This window comes from Acanthopagrus latus, chromosome 14 (assembly GCF_904848185.1).
Source record: "Acanthopagrus latus isolate v.2019 chromosome 14, fAcaLat1.1, whole genome shotgun sequence".
In the NCBI taxonomy this organism is placed as follows: domain Eukaryota; kingdom Metazoa; phylum Chordata; class Actinopteri; order Spariformes; family Sparidae; genus Acanthopagrus; species Acanthopagrus latus.
Window position 1 is genome coordinate 2,782,084 of NC_051052.1, and position 24,257 is coordinate 2,806,340.

The following is a 24,257-nucleotide window of genomic DNA, read 5'->3' on the forward strand; positions in this document are numbered from 1 at the left end:
TCCTTTAGATTTCAGATTTAGTTTAAAGGAAAACTACCTGAAACTACCTGAAAACTACCAGGAAGATCTGGTGTGGATTTTCAAAATTAAAGCACATTGAAAATTGAGATTGTTGATATTTCCTTTTGATTTCAGATTTACTTTAAAAGAAAACTACCTGTTTCCACAGACTCATTTCACTTCAGACTGATAGAACCCAACCTCGGAGTTGCACTGGATAATTCCAGGAAGATCTGATGTGGATTATCAAAATTTAAGCCCTGTGAAATGCAAAATATGTAATATTTCCCTCAAATACAGATTGATATTGGAGGGAATCTGCCTTTGTCCACAGACTAATTTCACTTCAGACTGAGGGTACTCAACTTCAGAGTTGACCGCAAATTATTCAAGCATTATTTTCCCTCCAAATTCAGAGTGACATGAACACCTCTTTCAGCAGGGCCAATTTCACCAACCCAAACACCCCGCAAGACTACCATGTCCTGTTGTTTCAGTTGCAAAGTGTTTCTTCCTTGTCCTTCTGCCACATATGCTCCCTCACTTGGCCCATGTTGGCCAGATTTTTATCTTCTTCGTGTGCTTATAGTTTTACAGTGCTAGTCCCTCTCCCTTTAAAGAGTTTGCTTCGTAGCCTAAGTTCTTTAGTTTGCCTAATATATATGTGGATTTGCTCATTTGAATTAAAATGATAGTGTCTGTATACAGTTCCTTCTAAAAGTATTCATCCCCCTTGACCTTTTCCACACCTTGTCACATTTTCACCACAAATGTAAATGTATTTTATTGGGATTTTGAAAATTTTGAAAATCCACATCAGATCTTCCTAGAATTATCTGCTTGCAACTCTGACGTTGAGTACTATCAATCTGAAGTGAAATAAGTCAGTGGAAACAGGTACTTTTCTTTTTAAAGTAAATCTGAAATCAAAGGGAAATGTTAGCAAAAATGTCACATTTTAGAGGGCTTTCATTTTGAAAATCCACATCAGAACGTCCTGGAACTACATGAGTGACACTCTGACTTGAAGTACTATCAATCTGAACACAAATGAGTTTGTGGAAACAGGTAGTTTTCTTTTAAAGTAAATCTGAAATCAAAAGGAAATATTATCAACAATCTCATTTTTCAAAGTGCTTTAATTTTGAAAATCCACATCAGATCTTCCTGGAATTAATTGAGTACAACTTTGACATTGAGTACTATCAATCTGAACAGAAATGAGTCTGTGGAAACAGGTGGTTTTCTTTTTAAAGTAAATCTGAAATCAAAGGAAAATATCATCAAAAATCACATTTTAGAGGGCTTTAATTTTGAAAATCCACATCAGATCCTCCTGGAATTATCTGGGTGCAACTCTGACACTTAGTACTATCAGTCTGACGTGAAATGAGTCTGTGGAAACAGGTAGTGTTCTTTTAAAGTAAATCTGAAATTAAAAGGAAATATTATCAAAAATCTGAGTTTCCAAAGGGCTATGATTTTGAAAATCCACATCAGACCATTCTGGAATTACATTAATGACTCTCTAAGGTGGAGAACTATCAATCTAAACAGAAATGAGTCTGTGGAAACGGGTAGTTTTCTTTTAATGTAAATCTGAAATCAAAGGGAAATATTAGCAAAAGTGACAGATTTGACAGGGCTTTTATTTCGAAAATCCACATCAGATCCTCCTGGAAATATCTGAGTGCAACTTTGACATTGACTACTATCAGTCTGAAGTGAAATGAGTCTGTGGAAACGGGTAGTTTTCTTTTAATGTAAATCTGAAATCAAAGGGAAATATTAGCAAAAGTGACAGATTTGACAGGGCTTTTATTTCGAAAATCCACATCAGATCCTCCTGGAATTATCTGAGTGCAACTTTGACATTGACTACTATCAGTCTGAAGTGAAATGAGTTTGTGGAAACGGGTAGTTTTCTTTTAATGTAAATCTGAAGTCAAAGGGAAATATTAGCAAAAGTGACAGATTTGACAGGGCTTTTATTTTGAAAACCCACGTCAGAACTTCCTGGAATTATCTGAGTGAGTCTCTGAGGTTGAGTTCTATCAGTCTGAAGTGAAATGAATCTATGAAAATTGGTAGTTTCCTCTTAATGTGGATCTGAATTTGAGAGAAATATTGAAAATATTTGACTATTAAGTGGGCTTTTATTTTGAAATTCTCATCAGAAATTCCAGCTATTGTGTTTATTTTTATGTTGGACTAATTGTACAAACAGATGAAATGTCATGGCCTACATCTTCTAAGGCTTCAGTGTGCTCAGAATAAGGATGGTAATATGAATTAACAAATAATCAATGAATTAATTCCTTAAATGCTCAATTAAGTAATTAATTAATCGTTTAATTTATCAATCAATTAACAGACTGGCTGATTGATTGTTTTGGGTGAAATTGCAGGCTGCCTTCATAAATGTCTGCTTTTATTTTGAATTCTGTTCTGGCACTGCATTACTGTAATATCGATATACAGGCACTGCAAATTAAGTGGCGGCTAGGTTTACTGGGGATTTCGGAGTGGAGGGTGGCTTGACTGCTGTGAAAGGCTGCCCTGGCTGTTACTTTCTATTATGAGTGTCATCAGATGGTATATAACAGAGAGAAAATTCAATCTGTGGTAGCAGATTGTCTGTATGCTGACTGTTGCTGGTGAGTTTTGTGCTATTATCAACCTTACGTGTTGTAAGCTTGTCATAAACTCTGTACTCAGCCCCCTGTCACCAAGTTTCTTCTTTGGAAGAAAATCCACTTAAAACGGTTCAATAGCTTCAGCTGCAGACGGAGGAGATAGAGCAGCCTGTGAGAGGAACAGGGAGCAGGAAGGTGGGGGCTAGAGGAGGACGGAGGGCGTCTGTCCTCTGTGGGAGGGATCTCCTTCCATTCACTCAATGCTTTTAGGGTTTTTTCATGCTGATCTATGATTGGCTAAGACACGTGAAATTATGTGCTAAGGGAGGACATCCTCTTGTACCAATCAGCAACCAGAATACAAGATTGACAGCAGGTTGGTCCAGTAACAGTTCCCTAATTTCATTCTCACATTTATACAACATAAACAAAAAATATGTCTATGTATTTTACAGCTTTCACTGCCAGCGATGCTCAGACAAGAAATATGGAGTTTTCAGCGATATTGGAATCGATTTCAAAGGAAATACAAGCAAATTTCTGAAAGAAAAAAAAAACTGTTCGGAGAAATCAGAGAGAAGCAGTCAGAAAGATAATTCATAGTTTTTGTTTTGTTCGTCCAGCTGGAGGGCATAACGTTAGCGGCACGACCAGGACACAATACAGAGCAGCAGCACAGTTGTTTTGGGAGATTGTGATGACTGTGATGTCCTGTGCTGTCGTCAAGTATGTACTTTGACTGCTTCAGTAGCACAGTGGGTAGCGCAGTTGCATGCCACACAGGTTACTGGGGACCGAATCCCGGTAGGGTTACACATTTTTTTTGTTTTTTTTTGTTTTGTATATTAGCCCACTGTACATCTCATGGTTCTGATGTCCTGATGTCAACAGCCTCTCTGCTCTCTGCTCCTCTCTCATGGTCCTAATGTCAACAGCCGTTTGCCATTTAATATAATGTTTTTTTTAAAGAGGTCTTGTAAGTCATTGTTTATTGCTTAATTTTCATTGAGTATAAGAAAGTAGGGATAAGTAGTTGACTTGAATAAAATAACATGAAACCGTGGACTGGTTTTCCTCCTGTCCTCCCCAATTTTTTCAGTCACCAGCCACCGCTGGTGCATGAGCACTTCATGCCAGTGCTCCTGAGAGCCCTAGTCTAAGTTGTTGCACATTGTAAAGATCTGAAACATACTACTTCTGTAAACTGTAAAACTGTTCACTGTAAATTTACAGTAATTTATTAGCAGCAGCTTCACCAGCAAAGTACAGCATTTCTTTTCACAGTAATATACTGTAATTTAGTTAATTACAGTATATTACCTGAAATAAATGTACAGTTCATTGCTGTATTCTTGTAAATATACAGCACAATACTGTTTCCAGCCTTGTCAGTAAATGCTGTCTATTTACAGTACTTAAGCTGTATTTGAATCTACAGTACATATCCTGTATTTAGAATGTTACTAAGACTCTTACTACTGCTGACAATAGTAGCAGTAATGATAATGACAAAGCCCAGCAGCACAACAACAACTATTATTATTATTATTATTATATTAAACAGTAATAATATAAATGATTATAATAATAATATTGATTATGTAGTTAATTTTCAGGTATTTATTATCAAAAGTAATGATAATAAAATAAAAACATGTCACAGCATAAAAAAAGCAAAAACGTAGACCATAACTCTCTGCCTGTTTTTGTTTCTTTGTGTTATTCTTTCAAAATACTGACAAAAAATGTGTATAGTTTTTGTTAACTCACTGAGTCAATTTGGCTTTGTAAGAAAGGAACATCAGGCCTATTGTTTTTAATTAGTATGATGCAGAACAGCAGCAGTATAGTTTGCATGAACACAAAACAATAATGCAATTGTTTTTCTGAGCAATGTAAAAATTTTAACAGTTTTAACAGTTTGAATAAGAAAAGTCGCTGGGGGAATAAGATGGTAAACAAGTGAATGCATGAGAGTTTGTGTATGGGTGTGTGTGTGTGTGTGTGCATGCATGTTTGTGTGTGTGATGTCAGCTGTGTTCAGCTGTCATGTCCAGCTGCTCAACCTAATGGCGGCGCCTGGATGAACAACGAAGGAGACTGCTCCTCTTGCTAGCAAACAAATGATGCACCCTTGCGTGTCGCCATTGTTGTTTGTGTTTTGGTATTTGCCACGCTTCCCCTTTCCGGTTTAAACTATTTTGATTGGTTAAAACAGCCTTCCCGTTTTACCTTACATCCCCACCTCTTGCTGTGGCATATGTATTACATGTATATTGCATCACTGGGTGGCGAATTTTAGGTTTTTGGTTGCATGTGTACTGAGTTATTCTCGATTATTTTTATTACACCACTCATGTGGAAGTGGAATTTTGTTTAACAAAACCTTGGTTGCAAAATAACCTGGTCTGGTGTGGACAGGGCCAAAGTCACACCTGAAGACATGCAGATGAATTGATGGTGCCCTCTTTTTAACCACCTTCCTGCTCTACTTGCTGTGCACCCTCTCATGGCCTGCTTTTGTGCCCCTCTCAGGATTAATGTCAATGCAGGCTCTGAAAAACAATGCAGAATTACATAAATATTTTTCCTTTTAAGTGACCTTATCATATGAAAGAGACTTATCAACAGCCTCTTCAGCATAATTCACACCAATAATCAAGTTTAAAAGAAGAACATGATGGAAAGGAAATACTATCAGCCTAAACAATATTAGTAGAGGCAGCAGTGATGGTGGTAGTTGCTCAACTTGTGTCAGAGGCACCAATAAAGTACATATCTATAATCTATCTGTTCCCTTCTCTGGACCCTGTTCACTGCAGTCTGGGATGGAGCGGCTCTCTACTTTGCCAAACTGAGGCTGTGCTGATCTGTGATTATGGTAGGGAACAGACCGTCTATAGATATATATTTAATATGACCCCACTTCAAAGAACACAAACTATCCCTTTTAACAGTGTACTGACCTGAAAATACACTTTTATTTGAGGCCCTTCTTTCTTTAGCTGGATGATCTCTGTACACATGTTTTGAAAACATTTATTTTCAAAATATGCGGTTGCAATCAGGTCGAGCGCATGTGAAGGTCAAGTTTCGGACATTATGTATTTTCATATGCCTCGCTAATGCAGATATTTTTTCACAGTTAAGACCACATAGTTCACAATGTAACATTTCGAAAGATTAATTGAAATTCAAGCATTTAGGTGAGAGACAGCTTGTCAAAAATAAAAAATGCAAAATAAATTGTAATTTGTTATTCTTTGTTTGCAGGTAAGATATTGTTTGTTTAAGAAACCTGACTTAGTGACAACTGTAACTTGATTAATTGCAAAATTTACATTAGCTAACTTTACAACAGTTTGGCACAATCAACAGAAAAAACTGAATTCAGAACAACATTCTAGAAGTTTCAAGTGTCAGGGGGAAAAAAACGTATGTGCCTCTGTTTTCCAGTGTGGAAAACACAAAGCACTAGTTTTTTTGTACTACCTCACTATATTTGTCAGTAAACCTTGTCAGTATGAGACAATGATTTTATATGACAAAGTGCAATCGAACACTGTTTTAAATGGCAGAAGATTCAACTGGAGTAATTTAATTTAATTATTATGTAATTTTTAATTTAATTGACATGGATCATGTTTTCTGTTTCTGTTTTGTTTTACAGTAAGGCAGAATAAAAATGGTGACTTACTTGAAGGAGGTGCCTTATGAATGCAGGTTGAAGTGTGGCTGTGTCTTTGTGGTGACAGAGACCTGCAAGCAGATGCCCTTCAAAATTGAAAAATGAAATGCAAGCTGCAAAATTTTTTGCCAGAAAATGAAATGCTCCTTTCATGTCAGTTAATTTTTAAATGAGTTGCTGCAGTATTTTCACCAGCATGTTGAGCTGCTCTCAGCAAATTTACTGTAAATTACTGTAAATAATGGTAATCTCTTAAAGTAGAGATCGAGTGGGAGGTTGAGTGGGACCGGCTAGAGATAGTCGGGCTCGCCCCCACACACAGTCTGGGCTCTGGAACCCAACTCCTTGAGAGAGGCTGGACACTCTTCTACTCTGGAGTTGCCCACGGTGAAAGGCGGCGACCTGGTGTGGGCTTGCTTATAGCTCCTCAGCTCAGCCACCATGACCATGTGTTAGAGTTTATCACAGTGAACGAGAGGGTGGTTTCCCTTCGCCCCCGGGTCGTGGATAGGTCTCTCACTGTTGTCTTGGCTTATGGGCCGAACAGCAGTGCAGAGTACCCGGCCTTCTTGGAGTCCCTGGGAGGGGTACTGGAGAGTGCTATCTTGGTGTCTTGTTCACGAGTGAAGGAAGGATGAGGCGTGAGGTTGACAGGCGGATCGGTGCAGTGGCCGCAGTAATGCGGTCGTTGTATTAGTCTGTTGTGGTGAAGAGAGAGCTGAGTTGAAAGGCGAAGCTTTACCGGTCAATCTACGTTCCTACCCTCACCTATGGCCATGAACTAAGGGGCATGACTGAAAGAATAAGATCCCGGATACAAGCGGTTGAAATGAGTTTCCTCCGCAGGGTGGCGGGGTGCTCGCTTAGAGATAGGGTGAGGAGCTCTGTCACCCGGGAGGAGCTCGGAGTAGAGCTGCTGCTCCTCCACATTGAGAGGAGCCAGCTGAGGTGGCTCGGGCATCTGTTTTGGATGCCCCCGGGACGCCTCCCTTGGGAGGTGTTCCTGGCCTCTCGCGCCGGGAGGAGGAGGAAGACCCAGGACACGCTGTAGTGACTGTGTCGCCCAGCTGGCCTGGGAACACCTTGGGATCCTCTCGGAAGAGCTGGAGGAAGTGTCCGGGGAGAGGGAAGTCTGGATGTCCCTGCTCAGGCAGCTGCCCCCGCAACCCGGCCCCGGATGGATGGAATTCATGTGCCTTGATCATCAGCCGCTTTCAGTTGTAGAAGACATTGGGTTCAAATGCCTTGTTAACTGCTTGGGTCCACTTTACATGCTGCCTAGTCGTAAATATTTCACTGATGAATGCCTGCCGGAGCTACACCAAACTATATACAGTCACATCCAAAGCCTTATGAAGGACGACAAGATCGTGTTAGTCGGCTTCACGAGTGACATTTGGAGTTCTAGCATGAGTCCCATGTCGATGCTGAGTCTAACTGCACAGTTTATTGATGAAAAGTTCGAGCTGAAGAGAGTTGTGCTTCACTCACAGCACAGTTTCCAGGGTCACACATGGCGGATTGTCTGTTATCTCCTACATGCAGAAAAATTGTCTTGACACTATATTATTTTATTATATTATTTTGGCTATTGCCTGTTTATGTTGCAGTTTGAGTTTTTTTTCCAGGAAAGCTACAGTATATGTTCCAAGTTGTATATCCAAGACAGTGCATCTAGAAATAATGTTGCAGTTGCACATATGTCAGTGTACATAGTTCTTATTCCCATTTGTATGACATTTATTTTATTTTTCCACAAAAAGCTTGTAGCTAAACTCCAAATTGTGTCTTTAAGAAAGAGCCTCTAGAGAGAGTGAAATGTTTATTGTTGGTGCACATGTTGTGTGTTGTGCACATAATCCATTTTTTTTTAAATATTTAATTCCTTTTTCCACCAGAAAACTAAGGTTTATAGTTTACAACTTATATTGACTCTAAGAGAGTGAAATGTTTACTGTTGTCTGTGTTGGTGCACTGCACATGTTGTGTATTGTTTTTGTACACATATTGCCACAAGAAAGCTTAAACTAGTAAGCTACAGTTTCTCTATGTAAGCTGAGTCCAAGTTGTCTCTAAGAGAGTCTCCAGACTGTGAAATGTTGCACATTCTCATCTCATCCTCAGCCTGCAATAAAATGGTGGTCAATTCATGATACTTTCTCATCTCCTAATTTTTATACTTAATAATACAATGTCAATGTTGTGTAAGAAGAACCATTAATTAAATATATGAAAGTTACACAAGACAACAATATAGAAGAATTAATGGATTTGATCCTGCTTTCGGTGATCGGTGGAGGACTAGGAGTGGAGGACTAGGAGTGGAGGACGCCATCATCTTCCTGCTCCACCGCGCCAGCACCCATCTGGACAGATCAGGAAGCACTGTGAGAATCATGTTTTTTGACTTCTCCAGTGCGTTCAACACCATCCGGCCTGCCCTGCTCGGGAGCAAACTGACGGCGATGTGGGTGGACCCTCACCTGGTTTCTTGGATCACGGACTATTTGACAGGTCGACCACAGTATGTCAGACTGCAGGACAGTGTGTCTGACACTGTGGTCGGCAGCACCGGGGCACCACAGGGAACTGTTCTCTCACCATTTCTGTTCACCCTGTACACCTCAGACTTTCAGTTCCGCTCTGAGACATGCCACCTGCAGAAGTTCTCGGACGACTCTGCAATTGTTGGCTGTATCAGTGAGGAGAAGGAGGAGGAGTACAGGGGCGTTGTGGACTCCTTCGTCGATTGGTGTGAGAATAACCATCTGCATCTTAACACCACTAAGACAAAGGAGCTGGTGGTGGACTTCCGCAGGAGGAAAGCCGCACACACACCTGTCTCCATCAAAGGTGTGACGGTTGAGGTGGTCCAGGATTACAAATACCTTGGAGTCCACCTGGATAACAAACTGGACTGGGCCAAGAACACAGAGGCTGTGTACAAGAAGGGCCAGAGCCGACTCTATTTCCTGAGGAGACTCAGGTCCTTCAATGTCTGCAACATCATGCTGAGGATGTTCTACCAGTCGGTGGTAGCCAGTGCCATCTTTTTTGGGGTTGTGTGCTGGGGCAGCAGGCTGAGGGCAGCAGACGGCAACAAGATCAGTAGGATCATCAGGAAGGCTGGCTCCGTCCTGGGGGTCCAACTGGACTCTTTGGTGGTGGTGTCTGAGAGGAGGATGCTGTGCAAACTGCATAGTATCCTGGACAACAACATTCACCCTCTCCACCAGGTGCTAAACTCACACAGCAGCACCTTCAGCAGCAGACTCATCCCACCCCGATGTAACACGGAGCGCCTGAGGAAGTCTTTTCTCCCTCAGGCCATCAGACTGTTTAATGCATCCACCTCTTGTCGCGGGAGGGACAGTGGAGACACTGTCACCTGAGCCAAATCAAATCAATATCATTCCCTGTCACTTCCATCACTTATTGAGTGTGCACTGGACCTTGTAAATCTCCTGCACTGGACTTAGTAAATTGCTGCTATTTCATGCTGCTGCTAAATTTACTATTTTTTTCACTTTATACCACTTGTCACTTTATTCAATCTTATTGTGTACTTTTTATTTCAGTTTTATGCTGCTCACTGTTGGATTGCATTCTGTGTACTTAGTAACTTGTTTATTTATTACTTTACCATTATCTATTACTTTTGTATTCCTTTCTCACTTTGTTTTACTACTGTTGCACGACAATTTCCCTCGGGATAAATAAAGTTTTCTTGAATCTTGAATCTTGAATCTTGATCGGTGTTCGGCCCCATAAAAATCCTGATTGGTACATCTCTTTCTTAAAATGCTGTAATCGGTTTTTTTTTTTTTCCCAGATTGCTATTTAGTTTACATTATGATATTGTAAGGCATTAATAAAGTATAATGCTGTTGAAATTTTACTGTAAATTTACATCAAATTCTTACGGCCATATCAAGTATGAACTCCCTTAGATGTTTTCCCCTTCTATTGCTTTCATAAATGGAATCATGGTCAATATGATTAGGTATTTTTGACAAAATTGATAAAGAAAAACTTTTAATTTGAAAGTGAAAACATTTTTCTACAAAGTAATGTCAATTAATTAAAAATCTGTAATGTAGAATAAGTGCTTGCATAAATAGTCACCCCTTTTTAACTCCTCCAGAGTAACCGCCTGCTCTAGGTAGATTTACACGTGCCATATGCCTATAATTTCTTAATTAACTGAACTCTGGATGGAAACTGTTGTATCCATCACATAACTTATACTTTTCCAGAACCTTTTGTCTTCATGGTGTAACTGTAGACAAGAATGCTGATTAGCCAGTAGCCCCTTTCAGATAGAAATGGTGGCACATTTGCAGCAAGGTAAAGGCTGCAGTGTGCCGCCTTGTCTGTCTAAAAGGGAGGTGTAATATTCCCTCTTTTCCAAAAAGCCGCCAATTGGCCACCACAGTGAAGCAGGTCGCATTGTCTTCAAAATAAGAGCTTTACATTGCATCCTATTGGAGTTTAGAACTGGGTTCTTAGCGGGGGGCTTTTAATTTGAAAGTAGCAATACAAAAATGGCTATTGACTAGACCTTCCAGACACAGGAGTATTTATACACCAGTCAGTTTGGTGGACCTCTGTTGAATTGCCCGTACTTAACCGCACTAAGATATGATTAGTAGGAATTTTCATTTCGTTTTGCCCACGGGACCCAGCTGGGTACAGCCCGAAAGAGCAACGTGGGCCCGCCCTCCAGTAGGTTCACCACCCAAGGGAGGGTTCAGAAAGGGCCGGTGCTATGTGATTTGTGTGGCAGTTGTGGGCCGGGGCCCCGACGACCCAATCCCAGGACAGTGACTCTGGCCATGGGGACATGGAATGTCACCTCAGTGGGGGGAAACAGCCTGAGCTTGTGCAGAAGGTTTAGCGGTACCAGCTAGAGATAGTTGGGCTCACCTCCACACACGCTCTGGGCTCTGGAACCCAACTTCTTGAGAGAGGCTGGGTTCTCTTCCACTCTGGAGTTGCCTGTGGTGAGAGGCGGCAAGCTGGTGTGGGCTTGCTTATAGCTCCCCAGCTCAGCCACCATGTATTGGAGTTTTTTGCGGTGAATGAGAGGGTCGTCTCTCTGTGCCTTTGGGTCTGGGATAGGTCTCTCACTGTTGTTTCAGCTTATGGGTCGAACAGCAGTGTAGAGTACCCGGCCTCCTTGGAGACCCTGGGCGGGGTACTGGAGAGTGCTCTGACCGGGGACTCTGTTGTTCTACTGGGGGACTTGAACGCTCATGCGGGCAGCGACAGTGTTACTTGGAGGGGTGTGACTGGAAGGAACGGCCTCCTTGATCTGAACCCGAGTGGTGTTCTGTTGCTAATCACAGTTTGTCCATAACAAACACCATGTTCAAGCATAAGGATGTCCATCAGTGCACGTGGCACCAGGACACCCTAGGCCGGAGGTCATTGATCGACTTTGTGGTCGTGTCATCTGACCTCCGGCCATATGTCTTGGACATTCGTGATTAGAGGGGCTGAGCTGTCAACTGGTGAGTTGGATCTACTGGCAGGGGAGGAAGCTGAATAGACTTGGCAGACCCAAATGTATTATGAGGGTCTGCTGGGGACATCTGTTGGAATCCTCTGTCAGGGAGGTCTTCAACTCCCACCTCCAGGAGAGCTTTGACCAGATCCCGAGGAAGGCTGGGGACATTGGCAACCCGGATGCGAGAGGACACTGGCGTGAATATCGCCGCTTCTGATTCAAACTGTTTTTTTTCCTTTTTAAAGAAGAAAGCCAAGTTGTCTTTACAAGCTCTGAGGCTGTGCTACTACATTTGAAGCCTGCACACCTGAAGAATTGGCTCCATGGACTCACCTTTCTCCACTTTGTCCGATGGAGCTGTTAGCCTCACGCTAACTTATAAGCAGACGTGCTTGATGTTCTGTGGGCTGTCCATCGCTGCTCCGCTGGTCCTCCGTCCACCTCTGTTGTTCACCGTCTGGCAAGTTGCTCTCCTCTGCTGCTGTGGTCTCCCCCGGCTCGTGGCGATGTTGGATGGTTGCTGCTCCACCGTTGCTGCTGGGGTCTTCGGGTGTTCAGTGCGGGAGCTCCTGGAATTCTGTCGCTTCGCTCCGGGCTCCGTCGCTGGAGCTGGATCTCTGGGTCTCATGCGTTGCCCCTGCTATGTCCATGGGCATCCAGATGCAAGTTTTGCTTCTGGATGGAGGGTGCTGTTCCCTGCGGTGCCGGCGGCGGTGTGGCTATTCCCTCTATGCTGTCTGACAGGCGCTCCACCTATTTATTCTTTGTTTTGTTTGTTTTCATGCATGTTTGTTCCACTTTGTTAAGTGTCCTTGGGTACCCTGAAAGGCACGATATAAATTGAATCTATTATTATTATCATTATTATTATTATTATTATTATTATTGAGTCCGAATGGACCATCTTCTCCACTTCCATTGTTGACACGGCTGTTTGAAGCTGTGGCCGTCAGGACTCCAGTGCCTGTCGTGGCGGCAATCCCTGAAGATGGTGGTGGAAGTAAGGGATGCTGTCAAGCTGAAGAAGGAGTCCTATCGAGCCTGGTTGGCTTGGGGTACTTCTGAGGCAGCTCACGGATACTGGCAGGCCAAGTGTATGGCAGCACGGGCGGTCGTGGAAGCAAAGGCTCGGGTCACGGAAAAGTTCAGGGAGGCCATGGAGGAGGACTACCAGTCGGCCTCAAGGAAATTCTGGCAAACCAATCCGGTGCCTCAGGAAGGGGAAGCAGCCCTCCGCTAGAGCTGGGCGATATATTGATATAAAACATATATTGATATATTTGTTAATGTGATATGGAATTAGACCCCATTGTATATATCGATATAGTTCAAATTTGCGCTGTGATCCTTGCTCCAGGCAAGCTGCTGACCCAGAGCTCTCTGCACTGCTCCCCGCGCCCCTCCTCTGTCATGCACAGAGAGTGACAGTAGTCACTCACAGTAACTTCAGTGAGTCCACGGTTCACGCAAGTGGAGCCTCATCATCACGATGAACTCGCGTGAAAGCCTCTCAAACAGCAGCAGCATCTCAAAACAGAAGAACGAAACTTACAGCACAGGTGCGCAAGCAAGCTCAGCCGGTTTTGACATGATACATAACTGACTTATGTGGTAGGATTTAGTCCGGAAAAGTTGGAAATATATTCACAGATTCAAATTTCCTGGATCAATAACTCATAAGTGAAACCTTGTTAAAACACAGACGACGGCTCTTTCTTATCGTAGTAAGGAAGGGATGTCTACAAAATGCAACACCGTAAAGAGATACTAAATTATTCAATAACTTCACTATTATTCAGGATGTAGTATCACCAGAATTATTCCACACATCAGTGGTCTCCTGCTGGTTATTCTACAATGTTTTTGTTTGGGAAATAATGTGCTTTGCCATAATTTGGGGGAATTTCTATTGGGAGAATTATTCAGTAACACTAATATTCAGTGTAGTGTCACAAAACTCACCTCACCCTAAACCTACATTAAAAAAAACTGTTTTCTAATGTAACATTAACTTGATATTGGTATTTAAAAAATGTTTTAATATATAATCCATGTCTTATTATAAATTAGGATGTTATGGTATCAGTCTGAAAGGTAAATCAACAAATTTTACTTAGTGGTCTTTGTGCCCTGTCATGTGGCCTTGGTGCCCCTGAAAAAAAAAAAGTGAAGGCCAAATGGCCTTCCACTAAAATGACAAAATTCCCACCCACATGTCATATTTGGCTTTGACTTTGACTGAATATTTGTTCTCACTTTGCAATACACATATCTGGATATTTATCGTATATCGATATTCAGCCTAAATATATCGGTATCCCCTTAACGCCTATTGTCGTGAATTCACCTCAAACCGCTTCTAGTCAGAATGCAGCTGAGATAGTGCATGTGTTCCCCCAAGGTCGGCTCATTCCTCTTTGATACTGACCTAGAAACGTTTTGCAATCACTGGTTTCTCATAGGACCAGTCAAAGTGGGAGCCACATCCAGTTGACGATCGTGGTCCCTTCCGATTTTTGGCGCTAGCAAGTTGAAGCTGCAAACGCGGATGGATTGTTTTATTTGGGGTAAGGTATAGTAAAATAAAAATACATGTCTGCTTATTGTTTGTCTATGGAGCTAGCAAAAGCAAAATGGAGTACTTTTGACTGATATTTTTGAAGATATTTGAAGTTTTCCGTTCGTCGAGAATTCGCGACATTCGGCCATATTTGCTAAATTAACCATAGCGGCTACATGTAAACAATACTATATTTAGATGGCTTTCAGCAGTCACACACAATTTCTATAGCAAATACAATTCTTGTAACTCTTTGTAATTATTATAGAGCATTAGCATGATGTTATATGAATGCAATTTTTGCCATTTATTTTTAGAGAGAGTATGCATGAATCCATGTTCTATGAAAAGTGAACTCCTGGAGTACAAACCAGGGTTCCACCAGCAGATAGTGATGACAGCTGTCTTAGTGAGAGTGGAGACAGTGATGACTAATACATACCTGCACAAGGTGATGAGAATAGCAGTAATAATGCTATAATATTGTACAGACTTTCAACTTTTGTGTTGTTAGCTACATATTTGTGGATGTCACCGTGAGGGCATGTTATGTATATGTAAATAAAATGTCTGCACTTTTCAATAGTGTTTTTTTTAAAAAACACCAGGTGACCACAGCAGCAGCAGCAGCAGCAGCAGTGATGACAGCAGAAGTGATGACAGCAGCACCAAAGAAGAGGATGATGCACTTCCTAGTGCAGCTACTACTGCAAGAGCAGCTGCTATCAGAGTGAAAAGACAGAGGGTATTGTGGAAGTCAGTGAAACCAAACTCTGCAAAAGAAGTCTCAGTGTGGAAAGCTGCTCTTCCTGAGGCAGATGCAATAAAACTGCCCATACAGTACTTAAGAGATTTCTTCGACATCGAGCTTCTAAACAGTATTGTGGAACAGAGCAATCTATACTGCACACAAAAAAAAATCCAAACTGTGTGCTAAAATTGGATCGTAATGAACTGGAACAGGTCCAAAAAGTACTACTACAAGTTCTTTTTTCACTTTGTGGATATGGTCATTGCAAACTGCTGGCTGTTGTATCGCCTTGATTGTCACTGTCACTGAATATCCTGAAGAAGAAGCAGAGGGATTTGCTATCCTTCAGAACATCTGTTGCACAAGCCCTCTGCATGCAGGGCAAGGACTTGTCCAAGAAGAAGAGGGGACGTCATTCAGCAGATATGGAAAGAGTACCAGAAGAAAAAGCACAGAGGCCCAGCCAAGGCCATACCACCACAGGAAGTCTGTGGAGATGCTGTGGGTCACTGGCCAGTGGTTGAAGGTACGCGGCAGCTCCCAAACTGTAGGGGACAGACTGTGTTCAAGTGTTCAAAGTGCACTGTTCACTTGTGCCTGAACAAAAATAACAACTGCTTCAGGGAGTTCCATGAGTAAGACACCCCATGAGTGAGACAGCTCAGCTTTTTTGTTGTTGTTATTGTTGTAATGATGTCATTGAGTTTTGAATGTCTGTTTGACATGTCATGCCATCTCCATGAGGACAACAGATCAGCACATCCTCTGTTCTATCAGTGTTTCTCATGCTGTCTCACTCACACTCTCATACACAGACCCACACTCACTCACTCTATTAGACACAGTCCTACACACTTTCCTCAGACAAGGTTCATGTGGTTTTGAGGTGATTTCGTAGTTGCTGTTTTGTTGATGGTTTCCGTCAAACATGAAATGTTTCTTTTTGCATCTAGCCACACACATGTACTGTATGCTGCATCTGGACTGTCATTGAGGACATACACAGACTGTCAGAAACAAGTGGTTGACATTCTTGATTTCATTGTCTGAACACAAGAAAAAAAAAACTAACATATGCTAGAAGACAAAATGAACATCTGGTTTCACACACATATTTTTTTTCATTGTTGTGTTGTTATCAGTCATGATGAATTTTTGAATGTCTGTAATGAAACCAGATTACAATTTCAATTTAAATAGTATGTTGGCATTAATAAAATCAGTTTCATGCCTCAGATGGGAAATGTGTTTTAATTACTACTTTTATCCATTAACACCTGTTGTTATTGTTGCATCATACCCAAATTTATAACTATTCTATGTGCTACAGTCAAATTAATTATCTCCACTTAATTTAGTCTCTGCTTGAAAACAAAAACACAAATAATTAATTTTTCAACATAATTGCATATCAATTCAGGGGTCAAGGAGATATGACTATTGGTCCATATCGCCCAGCCCTACCCTCCACCAACACTGTTTACAGTAGAGGTGGGGAGCTGTTGGTCTCAACTGGGGATATCGTCGGGCAGTGGTAGGAATACTTCGAGGGTCTCCTCAATCCCACTGACAAGCCTTCTATAGAGGAAGCAGAGGCTGGGGACTCAGAGGTTGATTCATTCATCACCCAAGCCGAATTCACTGAGGTAGTTCGGAAGCTCCTCAGTGGCAAAGTACCTGGGTGGATGAGATCCGGCCTGAGTACCTCAAGTCTCTGGATGTTGTGGGGCTGTCTTGGCTGACACGTCTCTGCAGCATCGTGTGGCAGTCGGGGATAGTGACTCTGGACTGGTAGAGTGCGATGGTGGTGCCTCTATTCAGAAAGGGGGACTGGAGGGTGTATTCCAACTATCGGGGGATCACACTCCTCAGTCTCCCTGGGAAAGGGAGGAGCTAGGGGAAGTGTCCAGGGGGAAGGAAGTCTGGGTGTCCCCGCTCAGACAAGCTGCCCCTGTGACCCGATAAGCAGAAGAAAATGGATGGATGGGTGAAAATTTAAATATTACAGACATGATTTATTCATTATTTCACGTGGAGGATGTCATTACTCCTAATACATGACATTGTCATCTGCCCTCTTTCAGGAAGAAAGGCAGGATCATGCGTACCTAACTAATGATTTTACATTAATACAAAGTGGAATCATAGACATCATAGAATCATAAAAACGTGTACATCAGACAGCCACAAGGTTTTCACAGGGCACACGCTTTGCAAAGTACAAAAAGTGAGATTTTAGCCACTTTGGACTAACCTGTCACTGTTACTTGGTCCAGTACTTGATACAAGGGGATCTTCCAGCTATGCAGGCCTGGTTGTTTATTCATGGGGGTAGAAGCTGAAGCTGCTCCTTGTTCATTCCTTCTGTAAGAATTCATGATTTAATAACTGTTACAATATGAAAAATTGAGCGATAATGTTGTGTAAAATCACAATATATAGTCATCTGATTTACATAAAGGCAACTAATAATTGACAGTAGAGCAAGAGAATGCAAAACTGGACCAAGCTGCAGAACCTCTGATAGTGGATAACGATTAAGAATTCCCAGTAGTGCTACAATAATACATGAATAGTTTACAAGGAGGAAGATTAAGGCAAACAGTGCAGCACATTCCATTAAAATGAAGAGACCATTTTAATTAATTGGCTCTCTAATTGCAGGAAAGCTAAGAATACACATGTGTAGTGATTATATTGAATATTTGTGTTATCTAGGTTCTGAATGTATCCAGTTCTGTGCCTCCTAAAGTTTCTGCAGCTCTGTCTACTGCAGCAGATGCTAGATGTTCCATGGAGGATTTGCTGCAGAGAGAGCGATTTATCTCCAACATGTTGAACCAGGTAGGTTTGTTAGGTTACTCGCTGCTAATGAGTAGTATAGTCAAGTTCCAATCAGGTTTCAGATCCTATTTTTATTTTCTATCTATGTGCTTCCCTTTGGCAATATCGTCCAACAACACAATATATCTTTTCATTGCTATGCAGTGGACACACAGATACACATTATGTTGAGACCTGGTGACCCAAAAAGCCTAGCTGCTATTTTTAACCCTCTCAGTGATGTTAGAACTTGGATGGCACAACATTTTCCTCAACTCACCTCAAAATCAGAAATCATGCTTTAGCTCTCCAAACCCAAATATTGGTCTCATTGACAATGCCCTTGTTCCCCTATCTGCTAACAGTAAATGCTGTTGCTGGAAATGCAGGAGTTATATTGGATTCACTTAACCTTAACTTCAAGACAAAGAAATCCTGTTTCATCTAGTTAAGAACCATATTAAAAAATCAAAAGAATACTATAACACCCTGACATGGAAAAGTTATTCATGCACTGATCTTTTCTTGGCTAAACTATTGCAACACCGTCCTTCCTGGTATCACCAATAATTCTCCCTCCCACCTCCAACTTGTCCAGATTACAGCAGCTAGGCTTCTCACTCCTCTCCTGTCTTCCCTTCCCTGTCCATTTAAGAACTGATTTTAAGATCTTGCAAATTACCTTTAAAGCTTGTTGGGTCTTGCCCCAAATTACATAGCAGAAATGTTGATCCCATCTCAGCCTAGTTGCCATCTTCAGTCCTAAGTTGTTTACTGGGGCTCAAATCTATTCGATTTTGATTAAATTTTAGTTCTACTACAAAAGTAGAGCTTCTTATGGGATTTATTTCAGCTGTGTGGGTAAGAAACCAGACCATAAAAACAAAGGTTTTATCAGCTATACCTGATCGCCCATTCCCTGTGTATGTTTTAAAATCTGACTAAGACAGCAGACAGGGGAGCGGCATTCCTGTAAATCAAAAGTGACTGAGCCTGTCAGCATAGTTTTTTACAACATCACAATTTTGGTGCAAACATTGACCTGTGTGTCTTGCAGAATGGCTTCAATGGTTGGTTAAATCTGTTTCTCTCTCTTTTTTTTTTTTTTTTTAAATCTGGTAACATAATCCTAACTGCCGCTGTATTGTCACTGCCTGAGGAGAAAATATTGTACTTATACTTTGGATAATTATTCTGTCCTTAAATACCTACAGGGGGCCCAGCCTTGGATGGATAATCTTGGCCAGATGCTTAACGAAGTCGACACTATAGGAAGACATATGAAATACCTACGGTGCCTTCAGCGTATAGAGGAACTGAGGTAATAAAATGAGGGCAAGGAGATGCAGACATGAATGAATTATGACATGCACATGGAGAGTGACATTACAGTGATGTATGACAGAAGAGAAAATAGAATTAAATAGACAATATAATTATTTATTATTTAGAAGCTGTTGTTACACATGACTGCCAGATAGACAACAAGTAGGGCCGACAGATGTCTAACCGCTTTTTCCTATGCTCTGCTTGCATTAACTGTCCTTTTTCATTTACGTATTATACACCTAGATATGACAGCTCCTCTGAACCTTGCTTCCAGTTTGCTTCCAGTGAAAAAATCCTAAAATTCATTTTTCCCATTGATCACTATGTTAGTAACTTCTTTTAAATAACTTCTTAAAAAAACTCGGCCTCAAGTAGCGATGGAAGCTACAGTCATCCAGATGGTGAAATTCACCTAGCTGGGTGCTGCATGAGTAATGCAGTCAAAATGTAAAATCCAGTAACACGCAGTGAATATTTTTTTCCAACATAGATTAGTTATTTTTAATCTGTTTGTTGCCCTTTATTTTTTTACTGCCCATAGTCTTTTGTATCTGTTATGATCTGTATATGATGTGGTGTCCTCTTCTTAATGTACTTGATTGTTTTTATTATTTTATGTACTCATATTTTTGCCTAACTTTTTGGGTTATCTTTCATCTCTCTAGCTTTTGCTGTGATTTTAGCTGTTTTCTTACATTTATTTCTTGTAGTAAGTCATTTTGACTTTTTGTGCTCTTACAATTTCTGTTCTGCCTTCTTGTTTTAACTTGCCTAAAAACTTCCTTGTGTTGGGCTTGATTGTTGAGTGTTTATTCTTTAATATTGTCTTTCTGAGATTCCTGCTTTTGCATGTTTGTCAAAGCTCTCTCTGAACTTGGGCTCTGGAACTGAACTCCTTGAGAGAGGCTGGACTCTCTTCTATTCTGGAGTTGCCCGCGGTGAGAGGCGGCGAGCTGGTGTGGGCTTGCTTATAGCTCCTCGGCTCAGCTGCCATGTGTTGGGGTTTATCCCAGTGAACAAGAGGGTCGTTTCCCTGCGCCTTCGGGTCGGGGATAGGTCTCTCACTGTTGTTTCGGCTTATGGGCCGAACAGCAGTGCAGAGTACCCGGCCTTCTTGGAGTCCCTGGGAGGGGTACTGGAGAGTGCTCCAACCGGGGACTCCGTCGTTCTTCTGGGGGACTTCAACGCTCACGTGGGCAACGACAGTGTTACCTTGAGGGGTGTGATTGGAAGGAACGGCCTCCCCGATCTGAACCAGAGTGGTGTTTTGTTACTGGACTTCTGTGCCAGTCACGGTTTTTCCATAACGAACACCATGGTCAAGCATAAGGGTGTCCATATGTGCACATGGCACCAGGACACCGTAGGCCGGAGGTCAATGATCGACTTTGTGGTCGTGTCATCTGGCCTCCGGCCGTATGTCTTGGACACTCGGGTGAAGAGAGGGGCTGAGATGTCAACTGATCACCACCTGGTGGTGAGTTGGATCCGTTGGCGGGGAGGAAGCTGGACAGACCTGGCAGGCCCAAACGTATTGTGAGGGTCTGCTGGGAACGTCTGGCAGAACCCTCTGTCAAAGGGGTCTTTAACTCCCACCTCCGGGAGAGCTTGGACCTGATCCCGAGGGAGGCTGGGGACATTGAGTCCGAATGGACCATGTTCTCCACCTCTATTGTTGACGCGGCTGTTCGGAGCTGTGGCCATAGGGTCTCCGGTGCCTGTCGTGGCGGCAATCCCTGAACCCGGTGGTGGACTCTGGAAGTAAGGGATGCTGTCAAGCTGAAGAAGGAGTCCTACCGAGCCTGGTTGGCCCGGGGGACTCCTGAAGCAGCTGACGGGTACTGGCAGGCCAGGCGAGCAGCAGCACGGGCAGTCGTGGAAGCAAAAACTCGGGTCTGGGAAAAGTTCGGAGAGGCCATGGAGGAGGACTATCGGTCAACCTCGAGGAAATTCTGGCAAACCATCCGGCGCCTCAGGAGGGGGAAGCAGTTCTCCACCAACACTGTTTACAGTGGAGGTGGGGAGCTGTTGACCTCGACTGGGGATATCATCGGGCGGTGGAAGGAATACTTCGAGGATCTCCTCAATCCCACTGACATGTCTTCCATAGAGGAAGCAGAGGCTGGGGACTCAGAGGTTGACTCCTTCATCACCCAAGCCGAAGTCACTGAGGTAGTCGGGAAGCTCCTCGGTGGCAAAGCACCGGGGGTGGATGAGATCCGCCCTGAGTACCTCAAGTCTCTGGATGTTGTAGGGCTGTCTTGGTTGACATGTCTCTGCAACATTGCATGGCAGTCGGGGACAGTGCCTTTGGACTGGCAGACCGGGGTGGTGGTCCCCCTATTTAAAAAGGGGGACCGGAGGGTGTGCTCCAACTATCGGGGGATCACACTCCTCAGCCTCCCTGGGAAAGTCTATTCCAGGGTCCGGAGAGGAGAATTCGGCCGATAGTCGAACCTCGGATCCAGGAGGAACAATGCGGTTTTCGTCCGGGCCGTGGAACACTGGACCAGCTCCATACCCTACGCAGGGTGCTCGAGGGTTCATGGGAGTTTGCCCAACCAGTCCACATGTGTTTTGTGGATTCGACCGTGTCCCTCGTGGCATTCTGTGGGAGGTGCTCTGGGAGTACGGGGTCAGAGGCCCTCTGTTAAGGGCCGTACGGTCCCTGTACGAGCGGAGCAGGAGCTTGGTTCGCATTGCCGGCAGTAAGTCAGACCTGTTCCCGGTGCATGTTGGACTCTGGCAGGGCTGCCCTTTGTCACCGGTTCTGTTCATTATTTTCATGGACAGAATTTCTAGGCGCAGCCACGGGCTGGAGGGGATCTGGTTTGGGAGCCACAGGATTTCATCTCTGCTTTTCGCGGATGATGTGGTCTCGTTGGCTCCTTCGAGCCGGGACCTCTAGCATGTCCTGGGGTGGTTTGCAGCCGAGTGTGAAGCGGCTGGGATGACAATCAGCACCTCCAAATCCGAGGCCATGGTTCTCGACCGGAAAAAGGTGGCTTGTCCCCTCCGGGTTGGGGGAGAGCTACTGCCTCAGGTGGAGGAGTTTAAGTATCTTGGGGTCTTGTTCACAAGTGAGGGAAGGCTGGAGCGTGAGATTGACAGGCGGATCGGTGCGGCGGCCGCAGTAATGCGGTCGTTATACCGGTCTGTCGTGGTGAAGAGAGAGCTGAGTCGAAAGGCGAAGCTCTCAATTTACCGGTCAATCTACGTTCCTACCCTCACCATGGTCATGAACTTTGGGTCATGACCGAAAGAATAAGATCCCGGATACAAGCGGCTGAAATGAGTTTCCTCCGCAGGGTGGCAGGGTGCTCCCTTAGAGATGGGTGAGGTGAGGAGCTCTGTCACCCGGGAGGAGCTCGGAGTAGAGCCGCTGCTCCTCCACATCGAGAGGAGCCAGTTGAGGTGGCTCGGGCATCTGTTTCGGATGCCCCCGGGACGCCCCCCTCGGAAGGTGTTACTGGCATGTCCCGCTGGGAGGAGACCCCGGGGAAGACCCAGGACACGCTGGAGCGACTATGTCGCCCAGCTGGCCTGGGAACGCCTTGGGATCCTCCCAGAAGAGCTGGAGGAAGTGTCCGGGGTGAGGGACGTCTGGGTGTCCCTGCTCAGACAGCTACCCCCACGACCCGGTAATGGATAAGCGGAAGAAGATGGATGGATGGATGGATGGATGGATAGTTTTAGTATGACCTTTTTCTGTGTCTATTATGGGCTAAAGCACTAATGTTGGATGTCTTGTATGCCTGCAGTGCTGCAGTCCAGCAGTGTCTGATGACCAGTAGTGTATGGGAGGCCATAAGGACAGTAGACACCATGGCTGTACTGGACACTGGATTAAACCAGTCTGGGTGTTTTCACCTTCAGGATTTCCTCCAAGAAACACTTCACTTCTGGCACAAGATCATCAAAGACCGTCTGGCCAGGTATTTCTCTACGCAGTCTCCCTACACAATGTTCCCTTTCGTCACTTTGTATTTAAATGTTGCGTGGATCAGGAATACAAAGATGCGTACTTTACTGCTATATATTGTCCATTGCATTGTCCTATGTTTGCCATATGAGCTAAAGCCTTCTCTTCAATTCTTTCATAGCGATTTTGAGAAAGTATTGACTCAACTTCAATGGCCAATCGTCTCCCCTCCTACTCAGTCACTAACACCTACAGCCAATCATCAGGAGATCAACAGCCAGCTGGAGCTGCTTGTCACACAGCTGCTTGCCTTGCAGACCTCGTATCCTTCAGTTTGAGCTTCTGGTGAATGTCTTGACAAATAATGGATGGATTTTCCATCCATTTTATACATTCAAGGTTCTGAAAATATGAATTTTACTGACTTGGTGATCCCCTGACTTTTTACCCAGTGCCACCAGCAGGTCACAGTTATCAGTTATCCTACGAAATATCTTCATATCCACCAGATGAATTGGTAACACTTGGTGAACATTCATGCTGTCTAACCAGTAATGATGTGCATGTCAGGGTTTTTAATACCTGCACCCATCCAGCCCATCATGAGAGACTCCCCATCCCTTTACTGTAGGGTTTGTGTTACAGCGATCTCCCCAAAGGATGTCCTCCTGGTACTCAATAGTGAAATCATTGCAGTTAACGTTGATTTGTCAGTCATTGCCTCCCCATCCAAACCCATTATTATGAATATTTTCTTGTCAGCTGACCCAAACCCTCCCAACCCAGGGTCAGTTGGTAGGTCCAGCGGCTTATGGGTCGACCTGCACATCACTACAAGACAATGTTACTGTGATTAAGTGTCAAGGGGACTATTTACTGAGTTCTACCAACAGGCTTACATTTATGGTTCAAAGTGAAATATTTTTCATGGACTTCCATGTACCCCAAGATGTATACAGTTAGTCTGAACAAAGTGTGCTTAGTTATGGTTGGTCAAAACATCAGAACATTATCATAACAGTAGACAAACATAGTCTAA

The 24,257-nt window shown here is 43.3% G+C and overlaps 1 protein-coding gene across 1 annotated transcript in view; it reads left to right on the forward strand.

Annotated features, from left to right (window-relative positions):
- rint1 (RAD50 interactor 1) overlaps nucleotides 1-24,257 on the forward strand; it is an 87,120-nt gene that overhangs the window by 2,039 nt on the left and 60,824 nt on the right. Inside the window, exons 2-5 of the mRNA XM_037121264.1 lie at nucleotides 17,863-17,988; nucleotides 19,182-19,288; nucleotides 23,058-23,231; nucleotides 23,400-23,540. Of these exons, the coding sequence (XP_036977159.1) occupies nucleotides 17,863-17,988; nucleotides 19,182-19,288; nucleotides 23,058-23,231; nucleotides 23,400-23,540 (548 nt within the window). The remainder of the gene's footprint in view (nucleotides 1-17,862; nucleotides 17,989-19,181; nucleotides 19,289-23,057; nucleotides 23,232-23,399; nucleotides 23,541-24,257) is intronic.